At 41.1% G+C, this 16,919-nt stretch overlaps 1 protein-coding gene across 2 annotated transcripts in view; it reads right to left on the reverse strand.

Annotated features, from left to right (window-relative positions):
* ZNF704 (zinc finger protein 704) overlaps window positions 1–16,919 on the reverse strand; it is a 256,382-nt gene that overhangs the window by 207,710 nt on the left and 31,753 nt on the right. The window contains exon 1 of one of the 2 annotated variants that reach the window (XM_004011760.6): window positions 13,051–15,687. The exons of the other annotated variant lie outside the window; for it this stretch is intronic. Within the exon in view, the coding sequence (XP_004011809.1) occupies window positions 13,051–13,092 (42 nt within the window). The 5' untranslated portion in view covers window positions 13,093–15,687. Of the gene's footprint in view, window positions 1–13,050; window positions 15,688–16,919 lie in introns of those variants that run through there. 2 annotated transcript variants of the gene reach the window in all.

Below are 16,919 nucleotides of genomic sequence, written 5' to 3' on the forward strand. Positions count from 1 at the left end.
ATGGCACCCACCTCTGCTTCCAACTGACTCCATTTTGACTGTACGGTTTGCTCTTTCTTCCTGCTTTTTCTCATGCTTCCACCACACTGTGGATGAAACATTCTGTATCTATAAAGAAGACCGACTAGTTTTCACCTGACTGTGATTTCATGAACTCATAATCTGTGAAGCAGGTGTTATCTTAGAGAATATCTAGTCTCACTTCAACGTTTTCTTTTTCATTGTTCCTGTAGAGCCTGAATGTACTTTTCATTTTTTTCAAACATTCACTTATTACAAAATATATGCTTGTTAAAATTTCCATAAAAATGTGTGTAAAACAATATGGGGACAGCTTTATATTCCTCCCCATTCTCCTCCCAACCCTGCCCAGTCAGGTCCAACCCCTGGAAAGAACAGCTTTTAACAATTTACTGCAAAGCCTCCACTTATCTAAAATGCATTAAATTCCTAACTGCATATATGTCTGTTTGGGGTGTCTAAACATGAACGTACTGCATGTATTCTGCAACTTATTTTTTCACTTCACAATAAATCACAGGCATCTTTTCATGTTAGTAGTAAATGTACTACATTTAAGTTTTGAATATGGTAACATTTCACAAGATCATATTGTTTAGCCCATCCTTTCCTCCCAGACATTGAGGTACTTTTCATCATTAAACATAATGCCACAATAAATACCATTGTTGTATGTATACATGTACCTTTATACATTTGTGCAAGCCATTTTTGTATGAAAAATTCCTGGAAGTTAGAATTTCTGAGTCAACCAACCAAAATTTTTCTTTATGGAGGGACAAACTGTGGGATATCCATACAGTGGACACGCCACAAGGTCATTAAAATAGAAGAACATCAGAATAAATCTGATGATAACATTTAATATACTATTTGAAAAAAGGAAATCCAAATGAGTCTTATGTAATATAATCTTGGGGAGGAGGGATATATATATATAGATAGATAGATAGATAGATAGAGAGAGAGAGAGAGAGAGAGAGAGAGAGAGAAACAATTCTGAAAGGACATTCCAAAATGTTAAGAATGGTTTTCCTTGGAAGCAGATTTACAGTCCAATTTTGCTTTTTACCCTGTTTGCAGTTTTTACAATGTTCATGTATAGTTTGGTATTTTAAAACCTATAAAGTTATTCTAAAAAAAATACACAGTATTTTTACATAATTAAGTTTCTCAGAGATACAGTATTTACATAATAGTTTCTCTTCCACCAGCTTTCAGTTATTAGTATATATGCATATGCATGTGTGTGTGTGCCCAGTCACTCAGTCATGTCCAACCCTTTGCAACGTCATGGACTGTAGACTGCCAAGCTGCTTCTGTCCATGGAATTTTTCAGGCAAGAATACTGGAATGGGTTGACATTTCCTCCTCCAGAGGATTTTCCCAACCCAGGGAATCGAATTTGTGTCTCCTGGGGCTCCTCCACTGGCAAGCAGATTGTTTACCGCTAAGTCACCTGGAAAAACCATATTTGCCTATACTAAAGGGGAAAAATTAATTACTTCAAATTATCCATCCAGTTGCACTATTACTTCCCTTGATTACCAGTACCTCTCAGCTATATCGTACTACAATGATTACCACTGAATTCCTTCTTCCTACCCAACACAGAAGCCCTTCAGCAGCACATCACAGACACACGCTTTATTCAGTGTAATTTCTTGCAAGAGAACAAAGCTTCAGTGTTCAATTATATGAGAATACTACCAATTACCAAGTTAACTAACAAATAAAATTCAAAATTTCTATTTTGATGAACAGCTTTTGTTTTCTTAGACAAATATAAACAGTAAATCTATAAATATGATATACTTGGGAAAATTGCAATTTTTTAAACAAGACGCTAACAGTATGTATTTCAATCTTGAATTTCTCTAAATGGTGTCCTTTGTAAACTGGACTGAAGCTCATTGGCTTTCTTCAATACAAAAACATCTGCTTTCCATAGGAGGATTCTAGCAGCACAACAGAAGAGAGAATGGCTTCTAGCATCGGCCCACTTACTCGATCAATCCTTCCTTCTGTCCACACTCAAGTGCATTCCAGGCTACCTTAAGCCCAATACCCTCCCCATGAATATATGATAATAAGGTACCAAAGTGCATGTGTCAACATTCACTTTCCCAAACTGTCCTCATTTACTCATCCCAACCCAATAACATTAATCCATTAATCCAGAGATTAATTGGATTTCCAGGAATAATCTAAAGAAAGTCAACCCATTTGCCTTCTGGAACTTTCTGAATAGTAAAAAAGTAGTAGAGATATTTTGGAAAAGAGAATCAAATTCAGGCCACAGCAAAGTCCACTCTTGGGGAGCAAGCCACGGGAGGCAAGGGAATAGACCACTTGACCAAGCGACTTTTTTCAACTGACTCTTCCATTCACCATGCGAGCACATAGTCACATTTGACAAATTATAAGAGAATTTTCCCTACTTCAAATTGTGCTTCCACACCTTAGTATTTATTTTTTAAACTTGCTTTAGAATACATAAATATGTATGTTTAGTGACTGATGACAATGACACGTCAACCACAGTGTAGAGCGTGTAATCAGACTCCCACATTTTAAAATATGCTACGAAAGAAGCAAAAGCTATATTAATAATAGGAACAATTGATTTTTAAATTAATTTAAAATATTGCTACTAAAGGTCATGCTCAAAGAAAGATCAGACTCTTGAGTCAAGTGATAAAAAGACTGTTTCCAAAAATAGTCAACAGAACTCTGCTCATCACTTCAGATTAAATTCTTCAGACTTCATGCTAGATACACAAGAGAATAAGTTGGACAGCAAATCTCTCCAGTCCCAGTGATTAGCTGCAGTAGAAACATTTTAAAAATAACTGCTTCCAATTGCTAGCCCTTTGATTATATTAATTCCTTAAGCTCTCTGAAAAGAATGAAGTGTTTTTTTTTTAACTGCTTTAACTTCAAGTTTATAATTTCTCTATACCAACACAGACTGACTGGCTGGTGAAAATCAGCCTGGTTTGGCAGTGTGATGACGGGCGAAAACTAAGACGGAGTTGAGATCCTCACCGTGATGGCGACCACAGTGCTACACTACTGTAGCCATCGATGTTATTAATGCTGGGATTCCTACAGGAGCTTTCACCTCGAATATCTTGACAATTTAATGTTCAACAAAGCATGACTTGGCATGCCTAATGACAGGTTAGTCAGCCACACATGTAAGAAATTTATTGTAAAAACTTTTGGTGGAAGACAATTTGGCTGAAGTTTCAAACCTTCTATTAATAGCAACATCATGCAAGTGAGAACAAAGTATGTAAGTATTTAAAAAACGCTTTCTGAAAAATTCCGAATAGAAATAACCATCTCTATGAAGTCCAATATTAAGGTCAAGCTGGGCTAAAGTCACCTGTATATTTTTCCAAACAAATGTAAGGAGAGAGAGGAAATGTCAATATGAGTTGACCTCACTGGATTTAACTTTGCTATAGAGAATTTTGAACTTCACACAGTAATTAGTCCATTTATTTTATATAAGTCAAAGTTTAATTCAGCCAATCACACCCAGTCCAAGTGAAAAGCCTGTGGCCTTTACCTTCAGAATATATCCAGAATCCAGTCACTTCTTACCACCTCCACGGTTACCATCTTGGTCAAGCCAAGCTCATCTCTTGCCTGGATTTCTACAATAGTCTCTTCCCTGGATCCCCATCTCCATTCTTGCCCTGCCTTTCCCACACCCCAGTTCCTTCTCAGTAGTAGTAGCCACCTTATCCCACACAAACCAGAGTCAGACCATACCCTTCCTCAGCTGAGAACCTTCCAGTGACTCCCCATTTCATCCAGAATAAAATCCAAAGTCCTTGCAATGCCCTCCCAGGCCCTGTTTGGTTTTCCCTGGCCCTCCTCCCATATCCTTATTTTCTCCCTCTCCTACTTCTTTCCTCCACCCTTACCTCTCCCTCCCATCCTTGCTGGCCTGGATCAGGCCAGGCACACCCCTGCCTCAGGCATTCTCACTGCCCCATCTTCCAGGAATGTTCTTCCTTCATACCTCCCACTGCTGGCTTCCTCACCCTTTCATTGAAAAGTCTCTTTCTCAGTGAAGCCAACTTGACCACTCCTGTTTAAATTTCAGTGCTCCTTACCCACTCCTCATGTCCCATAATCTATCCTACCATTGTTCTACAGCATTTATAACAAAAGTTATAATCTACTATTTCTTATGTCTTTAGTCCAGGGTGCACTGCCAGAATCTTGCTCTATGTGAAGGTGGCTTTGTCTTTATGTATTGATACTTCCAGTACAGAGAAGAGTATCTGAAAGAGTGGGCCCTGAATAACCATGTGGGGAATAAATAAATGAATGAATTTTCAGGTGATTATATGTGCTATATGGTAGCAACTTCTAACAAAAGTCTAAGGAGGCCTGATGTCAACTTCCTGGAGCTGCAAAGAGTAGACTCATAGTCAAGAGAAATTTCCTAAGCTACCAAGAAAGAAAGAGTGAATTGTGCTATAATTTGGAGAACAGGTGGAAAATAATTACAGGAGGACTACCATATTAATCCTTTCTTTACCAAATGTTCAGTTTCATTTCATGGAGGATTTTCTCTCCAGGTATGCAGTCCTTGTTTTATAATACAATCTACAAAGCTCAGTCGATAAAGAATCCACCTGCAGTGCAGGAGATCCAGGTTCAATCCCTGGGTTGGAAAGATCCCTTGGAGAAGGAATGGCAACCCACTCCAGGATTCTTGCCTGGAGAACTGCATGGACAGGAGAGCCTGGCAGGCTACAGTTCATGGGGTCCCAAAGAGTCAGACACGACTGAGCGCCTCAACCACCATAGAGAAAATAGGGTTGGTTTTGCTTTTAAATTAAGGGACTCCGAACCTTCTTTCTATACATATCACCCAGCTATATCAGAGCAAACCTGTTGAGAGATAAGGCAGAATTCCAGAACCAAGTCACAGTTAAAATTCTCTACTTTTCAAACTCTTTGGCAGCAGAGATTCCTATAAGGGGCAGGACCCGGAGCAGCCTGGTCCCCAGGGAGGCCCAGGAATGCTTCCCCCTCCGGTCTGAGGCTCGCAACACAACCAGCCCACATACTCTCTCTGTGAATTCTAACATCCACAGTCAAGAATAACAATGCTGATTATCACTGTCATCTTTAATTTCTTCCACATTTGGTTCACAGAGACTGTTTTTGCCAATGGGATTTGGGCCCCTCCGGAAGTACTTTCTTAGAAGTTTCTTTCTGAAGGAGAACAGGCAGCTGTGTTGCTGAGGGGCTGCTGACCTATAGAAGACTTGTCCACTCCAGCTGCGGACACTGACTGCTATGTAGAGCCCAGAACTGAAACTGCCTGCAGCCCCTGCCGGGAGGAGCTGGATCCCCAAACACAAGCTTCAAGGTCTCTGACCTCTCCTCACTGCAACTTCGCTCCAGGGGCATCTCACAGTCTCCATTCACTGGAACCTTCCTCAGCCCCTCATACAGAGAGGCTACTCCAGAAATCCGGAAACTAATAGTTCACAGAGCCTTTTTCAAGTCCCTACTGGAGCCCACCCCCCATCTCCCAGAATTCCTCTCTTCACTCCTATTGAGTGTCTCTGAGCAGCCCTTTCTCCACCTGGCCTGAATCCTAGGCACAAACACACACAGCAAACAAGAAGAGATTCTTGGCAATTGAAGGAGTGTGTTAGAGTTCATTTTTTTCAGGGCTTACATGGGTTTTTGCCATTGACCTGGGACCCAAACCACACTCTAAAATGTGATTTTTCTGACCAAACCACATATTTCCCCAAAGTGGTTAGAAAAGAACTTTTTATTATTTTGGACAATGTAGTTCTGATACATAGAAATTAACCCTAGTGGCGCAGACAGTAAAGAATCTGCCTGCAATGTAGAAGACCAGGGTTTGAACCCTGGGTTGGGAAGATCCCCTGGAGAGAAGAATGGCAAGCCACTCCAGTAGTCTTGCCTGGAGAATCCTATGGACAGAGGAGCCTAGTGGGCTACAGTCCATGGGGTCGCAAAGAGTCAGACACGACTGAGGGACTATCACTTTCACAAAGGGTAAATCAGTTTCAAAAAGGATAATGCACAATTTCTCTGGGCACAAAGAGGACCAAGAAAATCCTTTCTTTTAGTAGCCCTAGTCTGAGAGACCACAAACTGCTGTCCATTAGCCTTGTTGGCTTGGAGTGACAGTGTGATCAGGCTGTTAAGGGCATGTGAGAAAGTAGAGGACACCAGGATAGAGGGAGGAGGAATGGGGTGCTGCCGACTTTGGAGAGAAATAGAAACGTGGGACGGGGGGCCCTCAGACAGACGAGGCATCTGAGAGCCCCCAACACACCTCCCCAACCCGTCAGCATCCACAGCTAAGCACACTGGTTGCGGGTCGTTTCTGCCTGTTCACCCGCGTCTCCCTTCTCATCACCAGCATCCCCACACCACCCACCTCACCCTACCTTTCTTTTTTGCAAAACCTTATTTTATTTTTTGTTTCTTTTTGTTTCAACTTCTTGCAACAAAAAGAGCTGGACTAACTAACCCAATGCCTTGAATTCCTTTGGCAATAAGAACTACAAATACAGCTTCTCCAATTCATCAGTGGTTGTCACAGGCTAACACAACTTCTTCAATTTTTCAAGGCAGATTAAGAAGCCATTTTTAAGTAAAAAAAAAAAAATGCCGGTTGCTAAGGGTTCCTCCTGAAACAAACATTTTATTGAAATACAATTTGTCCTTCCTTTGAGCAGTAAACAGCAGGTGAAATTAAAAACTGAAGTTGAAAGCTAATGAATTCACATTTTAGCTTGAGTTGTGCTCTTAACTCACAGACAGCCAATTACTTCTACTAGCTGCACAGATGACTAAATAAAATCTGCTAATAAATGTAGCTGGAGTGTATTCAAGAAAGTAAACAGTACATATTAGAATAAATCTGTATATCTGCTTATCATAAATTTAATTCTTTAGACTAAAGGTCCAACAGGTATTTGGGAGAGTGGATGGGAATATGAGAGAGAAATACCTTCAACACAGTCCTTCACAAGAAGGTAGATGGCTCAACAGAAGAACTGGGCTGACCCAGGATAATGAGTGTAGGAGGATCTTAAGATAGAAAAGTGTGCTCATGGGGTTTCAGTCTGGTCACGATCCTTCCTTCCTGCCTTGCTGCCTGTGGACTTTAGGCTTGCTTAGCCAGCTATAATAAATATGCAAATATGTGTGCACATGTAGGTATCCATGCATGTATGTAGGAATGAATAAATACAACACACAGACACACAGACACACAGACACACACACACACACACACACACACACATCTCCTAGTGGTTCTGCTCCTGCTAGCACTCTGGCTGATATAATTAAAACTTGGTATAAAGTAGTCACACTCCCCTAGTCCTCTCCTCTAGTGTTCCAGATGCTAGTTAGAGACGGAGAACAAGTTCTGCTCAGTTTTGTGTCCCAGACACCTAATGTATGCACACTTGGCACATACAGGTGCTTGGTAAATGTTTACTTAATTAATGTAATTAGAGATGATAAGCGGAGAAGGCAATGGCAACCCACTCCAGTACTCTTGCCTGGAAAATCCCATGGATGGAGGAGCCTGGTGGGCTGCAGTCCATGGGGTCGCACAGAGTCAGACACGACTGAAGTGACTTAGCAGTAGCAGTGATGATAAGATGGCAATGGGGCCAGCTTGTAAGAGCTGAAAGGAAGACTTGTAAATTCAGGAGACAAAATAATTCCATATTCACAATACTCTAAGGTATACAGAAGCCAGTAACAATAAAAATAGTAGTAGTAGCAGTAATACTAATAATGGCTACGCTTATGAAACCTTTCCCTAGAGTAGGAAATGGCAACCCACTTTAATATTCTTGCCTGGAAAGTTCCATGGACAGACAAGTCTGGTGGGCTAAAGTCCATGGGTCACAAAGAGTGGGACACAACTGAGTGACTGAGTATGGTATTAAGCCCTTATCAAGTACTAGACATTGCATTAAAACTTCATGTACATTATTGCACTCCAACCAAAAAAAACTCTAAGAGGAGGATCTTGTTTTCTAAATTTGTTAAGGAAATTAAGGCACAGAGTGAGTGAGTGAGTGAAAGTCACTCAGTAGTATCTGACTTTGAGACCCCATGAACTGTAGCCCACCAGGCTCCTCTGTCCATGGAATTATCCAGGCAAGAACACTGGAGTGGGTTGCCATTTTCTTCTCCAGGGCATCTTCCTCACCCAGGGATTGAACCCAGGTCTCCTGCAGGCAGATTCTTTACCAACAAAGCCACCAGGGAAGCCCTAAGCACAGAGAAATTATGTAACTGACTGAGGTCTCACAGGTATTTCCCCTCATCTCTCTCTCCTCTCTTCTTCATACTTAACATCAGCAACCAAACATGCTCCACTATCCCTTATCTTTAAAAAAACAAAACAAAACAAAACTTTTTGACCTCTGCTCCTGTTCATCTACAGCACCTCTACTATATTCCCTGTCACAGTCAAGTTATCAATAGAGACGTGCATGAGCTGCCTTCATTTCTTACTTACTGTTTACTCTTAAACTTACTGTCACTGATTTCTACTTACTCTGAAACAAACAAACAAACAAAAACCCCATGCTTTTGCTGGAGTCACAGTGAACTATATATATAGTTATATATATATATATATATATATATATATATATATAAAACTAAATTTAATAAATACATACTTTAAAATTTCCATTCTTAATTTAATTTCCATTCTGTTAGTACTAAACATAATTAGCCTCCTTGAAGCTAACCAGCCTCTTCTCTCTTTATCTTCTTTTGGCTTTATGATGGCAGGACCAGTTGCAATTCTTATTTGCAGAGCAAGACAACAGATTCTCTAAGAAGCCTGGGGGATCAGGCTGGGCTGCTGAACAAGACAACCACACAGAGCCGGAAGGAAGGTCCAAACGCACCACAAGCCTGCCAGAAGCACAAACAGCACAGCACTGCCTCCCACCACTCAGATCCCACGACAGGTACAGAGAGCTAGGCTCCCACCACAGATGCCCAGCAACTCCAGGAAACCGTGACACTGCGTTTTCCCAGATCAATTTTGCACACAGCAACCCCTCACTGCCTTACTTGTGCCTCGTCACATGCCTCACGTGGGTACACTGCTTTGACAGAACCTAAGTCACACAGAATTCTAGCTGCAAGGTATTCCAGGAAGTTCCAGCCACAGAAGCACAGAAATATAATATAGGAAGGGGATGCAGAGGTATTAAATGAGCCAATATACAATATTTGCCATGCCACCACCTGTTTCTGGACTTTTTTATCAATTTTTCAATTAGAGGATAATTGCTTTACAATATTGTGTTGGTTTCTGCCATACATCCACATGAACCAACCATAGGTATACACATGTCCCCTCCCTCTTGAACCTCCATCCCACCTCCCACCCCATCTCACCCTTCTAGGTTGTCACTGAGCACTGGGTTTGAGCCCCCTGTGTCACACAGCAAAGTCCCACTGGCTATCCATTTTATATACAGTAAAGTATATGTTTCAGTGCTATTCTCCCAATTTGTCCAACCTTGGACTTTTTCATTTTTTTCCTTGCAGCCTCCTCTGTCTGCTACCCTCAACACATATTTTTAATCTATGTATTTTATGTCTATTGCCACCATCAATTTCTTTGGAGTACGACACTAACTTCGGGCCTAATCTACCCATTTCTATCCTTAACTCCTCAGAATGTTATTGGGAGAACCAAATAAGAAAGAAGGTTTCATAACTTTAACATACCATATAAAAATTAATGCTAATAAACTAGTATTTTTAATTATAACCATTAAACTTTTTAAAAAATCATTTAAGTAGGCAACTACCTACATGATTCAACTTGAAAGTGAAAGTAAGTGTTAGTCGCTCAGTCAGGTCTGACTCTTTGTGACCCCATGGACTATATAGCCCACCAGGCTTCTTCATGGGATTCTCCAGGCAAGAATACTGGAGTGGGTTGCCATTTCCTTCTCTAGGACATCTTTCCAACCCAGGGATTGAACCCATGTCTCCTGCATTGGCAGGCAAGTTCTCTACCATCTGAGCCACCAGGGATAGTGCCATAAAAATCCCTTGTTGAGATTACATTCCAAAAGCTAAGAATGATGCCAGGAATTTTATCAATAGGGTTAAATCATATTTGTATTGTTAACCCAGACTCCTTGGTTAAACTTTAAATATCCCAAGAAAAGGAGTCTATGTTTGCTATGAAATCATAAATGACTGGAATAAATTCCAATCCTGCCACATGCTAGGTGGTTGATCGGGGGAAAGTTTATTAACCTCTCTGCATTTCAAGGTCTTGTTCCCATCTATAAAATAGGGATGACAGGTTGGTAGGAAGGATCAAAGGACAATATCTAGTGAAGTAACTGATGCATGGTGAATAGGCAATGAACTGTAACCCTTTCTTTCTGGCAGTACTTACTGAGAATTAGTTTGTGAGAGTAGTTCATATCCAGTTTCCTTCTAAAGAAAAGACAGAAGTGCTGTAGCAATCCAACACAGGCATCAAAGGGACCACAGACATACAGAAAGAAGGCTCTGCTGAGAAAGGATGGGGCTCTGCTCAGACAGCACAGATGGGTCACCAGGGGCAGCTAGAGGTAGGTAAGGCTTCTGGGGACCTTGAGTGAGCATAAGAAAAATAAAAATAGCAATAAAACCAGGGAGGGATAAATAACAAAACTCATCTCTTTCTTTAAAGCTTTTGCCTGGAGTCAGCCCAATGGGTGTCATCAACATCTCTGACCAAGGTCCAAACCATCCCGCTTCCTGAACTCTAACCTCACTCAAGAAAACATAGGAAATAGAACCGCAGTGCAAGATGGGCAGGAAGCAGGAAGTGTTTAGTGATAGCACATCATTCCTTGTTTTGCTCTATATCCCAAAGCTTACTCAACAACAGTAACAATCTTCTTCACATCAACGGGGTCCTGCATGAGTCTCCAAACCAGAGACAGAGGGCAGGCTGCAGCCTAGGAAACATGCCAAACAGAGGTGAACCTTCTCACCTGCTGACATCTGCTTTCGTCTTCAACTCAAGAAATGAGCCAACAGACAACCCTGCTTTGGCTGTTGCTAAAATGCACCGGTAGCAATTTACCACTGCAAATTGTGCAACAGAATCTACATTCCACCAATTTTTAAAAAATATATTTAGCCTCTGGGTTAACTTTAATTTTTGATTTTTTGAAAACAGGAACTCTGTTCTGATATAAGCTTTACTAATTTAGTAGGAATTTTGTATTAGTTTGTATATTCTAGAATGGTGGCATCTAATTTACTGCTTTCAAAGACAGAATAGTTGGAGGCTGGGATTCTGCAAGTCATATAACAGGTTATGTATACTGAAGTTCTCCTTATAAACACAACTATGTGGCCCTGACATCCCCAGTATAAGAAATGAAACTTGGCTGGCAGCCAAATAGCACTTATCACAGGACTCTACACAGACCAAATGACTCATATGTGTTTATGAATGTCAACGGGCACACATTCAGTTTTTTAAAAGTTGAAGTCTTTTGTTCACATGTTAGCTATTTAAAGGACATTCTATAAAAAGAAGGTGAAATATGAATAAGCCACAATTTATTCTCTAGCTTCAAAAGGCAAATAAGTTGTTTACAGCCAGAAGCATGTACAGTCTTCCAGGAAAACAGCAGACAAGTGATAGACACTATATAAACACCTTCTGCATCTCTGCGTAACACACAATTTTAAAGTATATGTTAATACATTAATTTCCAACTAAAACATCTCTTTAATTTTTTTATTTAAAGATCATTTTCCTGGAACTCTTTATAAAAGAGGTCGCATAAAAAGATTTCAAGGAAGATAAAAATTCTAAAGCTTGAATATTTATTCCAACCCACACATAAACCAATGTTTTTTGTTTAACCAGTGATAATAAGAAAGGTATTTTAGTAGACCTTTGAAAAGAGTGTTTGCTTGAAAAGTAAGCATTCATTTAACAAATATTTTCACTAGGTATTGTAGGCATAAGGGTTAAAAGTGATAAATATATATAATGGCATCCCTCTCCAGTGTTCTTGCCTAGAGAATCCCAGGGACTGCGGAGCCTGGTGGGCTGTCATCTATGGGGTCGCACAGAGTCAGACACGACTGAAGCGACTTAGCAGCAACAGCAGCATACTAAAAATGTACAAAAGTCCCTATACTCCTATTTGAGATCAGTGGGAAGGAGGGGCATAAATAAGTGAACTACACAAACTGGTGGTTCAGATGGTGAAGAATCTGCCTGTAATGCAGCAGATCTGTATTTGATCCCTAGGTCAGGAATGGCAACCCATACCAGTACTCTTGCCTGGAGAATTCCATGGACAGAGGAGCCTGGAGGGCTACATTCTATGGGGCCACAAAGAGAGTGACTTTCACCTCTATGAAAGTGAAAGTGAAAGTCGCTCAGCTGTGTCCGACTCTTTGCAACCCCATGGATTATACAGTCCATGGAACTCTCCAGGCCAGAATACTGGTGTGGGTAGCCGTTCCCTTCTCCAGGGGATTTTCCCAACCCAGGGATTGCACCCAGATCTCCTGCATTGCAGGTGGATTCCTTACCAGCTGAACCACAAGGGAAGCCCAAGAATACTGGAGCGGGTAGCCTATACCCTCCTCCAGCGGATCTTCCAGACCCAGGAATCAAACTAGGGTCTCTTGCATTGTAGGTGGATTCTTTACTGACTGAGCTATCAGGAAGCTATTAGGGAAGTATCCACTTCTATACTTCCTCACAAACATAAATAATATAACAACTGCAACAAATACTCCAATTTGAGAAGTATACAGAGAAACTTTGAGCACAAGAAAGGGGGAAAGTCAGAGAGGTCTGAGAAGGAAACTCCGAGAAAGTATCTTTGTCGGTTTGTGCTGCTATAAGAATACCATCTACTGGATGGCTTAAACAACATTTATTCCTCACAGTTCTGGAGGTTAAGTCCAAGTTCAACTCACTGGCAGGTTTGGTGCCTGGTGAGGGCTGGCTTCCTGGCTCATAGACAGCTGTGTTCCCTGTGGCAGAGAGAGAGTGCTGGACTGTATGAGTACATCAGTGGGGCTCTACCCACCAGAGACCTCAACCAAATCCAATTGCCTCCCAAAGGTCCCATCTCCAACACCATCACACTGGGGGTTCGACTTCCACACATGAATTTGCAGCTGGGGCCAGGGGACACAAACACTCAGTCCATAGCAGGAAGTGATGTTTGGAGTGAGATCTGATGAGAGATGGAGCTATCTTAGTGAAGGGTAGTTAGGGAAGGAAACCATAGCAAGTTCAAGAGCTTGAAAGAAAGCCAGTGAGGCTGGAGACCAGAGTAAAGTCTGGTACAGGGCATGAGATGAGGTCAAAGAGATAGAGGAGGCTAGATCATGTGTTATGAGCTGAATCGTATCTCCCTGCCCTCCTAAATTCATGTGTTGAAATTCTCATTCCTATTACCTCAGCATGTAACTGTATTTGGAGATAGAGCCTTTAAAGAGGTAATTAACACAAAATGAGGTTTTAGAGGTGGGCTCTAATCCAGTATGACTGGTGTCCTCATAAGAAGAGAGATTAGGACAGAGATAACACACAGACCAAGGGATGACCACAGAGACAAGGTGGCTATCTTCAACTCAAAGAGAGAGAGAACTCTGAAGATACCACACCTGGCCAGGACCTTGATCATGGATTTTGAACCTTCAGAAGTGTAAGAATATAAATTTCTGTTGCCTAAGCAACAGAGTCCATAGTACTTATAGTAAAGTATGACAGCCTTAGCAAACTAAGGTTATACAAGGAACAGTAAAAACTATGGTCTTAATCCTGAGATCATAGAATTCACAGATGTGGCTTTAACTGGGAAGAGGAAAGGTTATAGATCTGGCATGCCATTTGTCTCTCTGCAACGTCAAGGTGAACTGAAAGAGGCTGAGTGGATGTAAGATACAGTAGGCTGAATGCTGTTGTCGTTGTTCAGTTGCTAAGTCGTGTCTGACTCTTTGTGACCCCATGGACTGCGGCGTGCCTGGCTTCTCTGTCCATCATTATATCCCTGAGTTTGCTCAAACTCATGAGTCAGTGATGTCATCCAACCATCTCATCCTCTGTTGTCCCCTTCTCCCTTTGCCTTCAATTTTTCCTAGCATCAGGGTCTTTTCCAAGGAGTCAGCTCTTTGCATCAGGTGGTCAAAGTATTGGAGCTTCAGCTTCAGCATCAGTCCTTCCAATAAATATTCAGGGTTGATTTCCTTTAGGATGGACTGGTTTGATCTCCTTGCTGCCCAAGGGACTCTCAAGAGACTTCTCCAGCATTATTCAGTAGGCTGAATAATGGCCCCCAAAGACATCCATGTCCTAATCCCAGGAACCTGACCCTAAGTAGCAAAGTGACTCTGCAGACGTGACTAGGTTAAGGATCCTGTGATAGAGAGATTATCCTGAATTATCCAGATGAACCCTAAATGTAATCACAAGAGTCCTCATAAGAGGGAGGCAGAGGGATATGAGGAGAGGGGTATGCAACAATGGAAGCAGACAGTGGAATAATATGCTTTGAAAATGGAGGAAGAGACTGCAAAACAAGAAACATAGAGGGGCCCATCAGAAGCCAGAGAAGGCGAGGAAATGGATTCAGCCCTAGAGTCTCCAGAAGAAACCACCCCTGCCAACACCTTGACTGTAGCCCAGTGAGAACCTGTGGATCTCTGACCGCCAAATCAGTAACAGAATACCCCTGTGTTGTAAACCAAATTCATGGTACAGTAAACTCTTACAGGGGCAACAGAACCCTAACACACAGGGAGATGAGCCAGGGGTCTACAAGCAGTCGTCTAATGGAGAGATGCTTGGATAGTGATGGTGAGAAGGAGACTCACTTGAGAAACAGGAAGTAAAATCAAAAAGAGTGGATGCTGGGTTTGGTCTGGGGGAGAGGGAAGGGGAGGGAGCCAGTGAGAAGCACTTGTATTCTTCCCTACCACAACCTTCAAATCCAGACAGAGCAGTGGCTCTACCATTCCACTTTGGGAGTCATAAATCTGACAAGGTATTTAATGATTTGAAGGCAGGAAACAAAATCTGTTTTCCTGATTTATTAGGTTAGCTTAAAAAAAAAAAAAAAAGGTAGTTCTGGTTTTTCTATCTCATAGAAAATCTTGAATGAACTTTTTGGCCAACCCAATACTTCATCTTGGAGTTTAAATTTTAAGTCTAATATGCTATTAAAATTTTATGTGGGCACAATCAAAACCTTTAGTTTAAAAAGTATTTCTGAATGTGAAATATTTCTTGACTTTGATTTCAAGAAAGCCTGGAGCCCCTGAGGTGCTTACCATAAAGTTTCACAAATGGACCTAGAGGACCTATTCTCTTCTATTTGCTTATTATATATTTATGCTCTCCTCAATACACTTTTAGCCTCTTAAGGCCACTGAAACCTAACACACACAGAGGAACACACACTGCTTTGCAATATATAGCCCTACAGCACCCACGCCACACCCTTCCTCACTTTTTTAGTGATTCGGATCCCACGGAGCTCAATGCAAACACAGTCATCAGCAGGGCCTTCTCAATGCCAGATCTACTGCAGGTCATTTCCTGCACTTGCACTTCAATTTCCTCACACCGGAAGCTGACCTTGCTGATAAGAAGAGTCTTGGCTACATGTAGGAAGTCCATGCACTTGATGATTAAAAGTGGTGCTGATGTGACTTGTGCAGTTGCCCTCGCTCACACTAACTGCCTAGCTTACATCAGAACAGAAAAGAGCTGGTATACTCCATTTTTCTGCATTCCTCTTTCAAAGGTAGGAGCACCCCACATATCTTAGACACAAACTTCTACAAATATTATAGAGAATTTGGTAGACCTCTCAGTGTTGAGAAAGACACTATCAGTCTTAAAGACTGTGGGCTTTGCTGTAATAAAATTATAAGACACTATCCTCAGAACCATGAATTTAGACTTGGTTCTAAAGTAAGATTTTGAAGCAGAAGAGGCACACCCAAGTATCTTTAAACAGAGGAAGAACACCAAAAATCTGCAAAATTATAGCAATTGGGAGCCATTCATTCAGATGTTAATGACTCTGAGTGACATAAGAGTCTCCACATTAAAAGCCCAGGATCTGATGTTCTTAAGTTGCTGTGTTCATCCTCAGTGGGGAGGGAAGTATGTGCTTTAATTTTAGAAGATTTTAATAAAAATTGCTCAAGTAAAATGGCTAAGTCCTCAACCTCTGCAACACCAGAAGTTATGTTACACTATTCATTTATAGTAACACTAAATTAATGAAATAAAGACGTTTCTGTTGGTTTCTATATTGCTCGGTTTATGCAATGTTCAAGATTTTGAAGGGCAGGTTGATGCTATCTTGGGTTGTTACCAGGAAATGTTGTTTGTGAATCATGCATAACTAAACCAGGCTTTTGGTTTTACAGAGATTTGCATCCCTCTCTAGGATATCCGGGGTCATACTGATCTGACTGATGGACTCAATTCATTGACAATGACTTACATACTCTTCACTGGTGTTTTTTTAGCAGGTTTTCATGAGGGAAATTTACATGTAGTTTCTAGCAGCAACTGTTCATTTCCTAAGCAGGAACTTTAAAATATAATAGATATTTATCTTGGAGGGTACAAACTAAAAGACATTCCAGACTTATTGAGTAACCCAGCTCTTAAAGTAAAGAGACCTAATACACACACACACTTATTTAAGTCTTAATTCTTCTACTTTGAGAATATTGTTACCAGTACGTTTTTAAAGGAATCAAGAGATTTGGGGGGTTTACTAGAGAACTAAACAGATTATCTAAATCCAAGCAGTATATCT

Source organism: Ovis aries, chromosome 9 (genome assembly GCF_016772045.2).
Source record: "Ovis aries strain OAR_USU_Benz2616 breed Rambouillet chromosome 9, ARS-UI_Ramb_v3.0, whole genome shotgun sequence".
Lineage (NCBI taxonomy): Eukaryota > Metazoa > Chordata > Mammalia > Artiodactyla > Bovidae > Ovis > Ovis aries.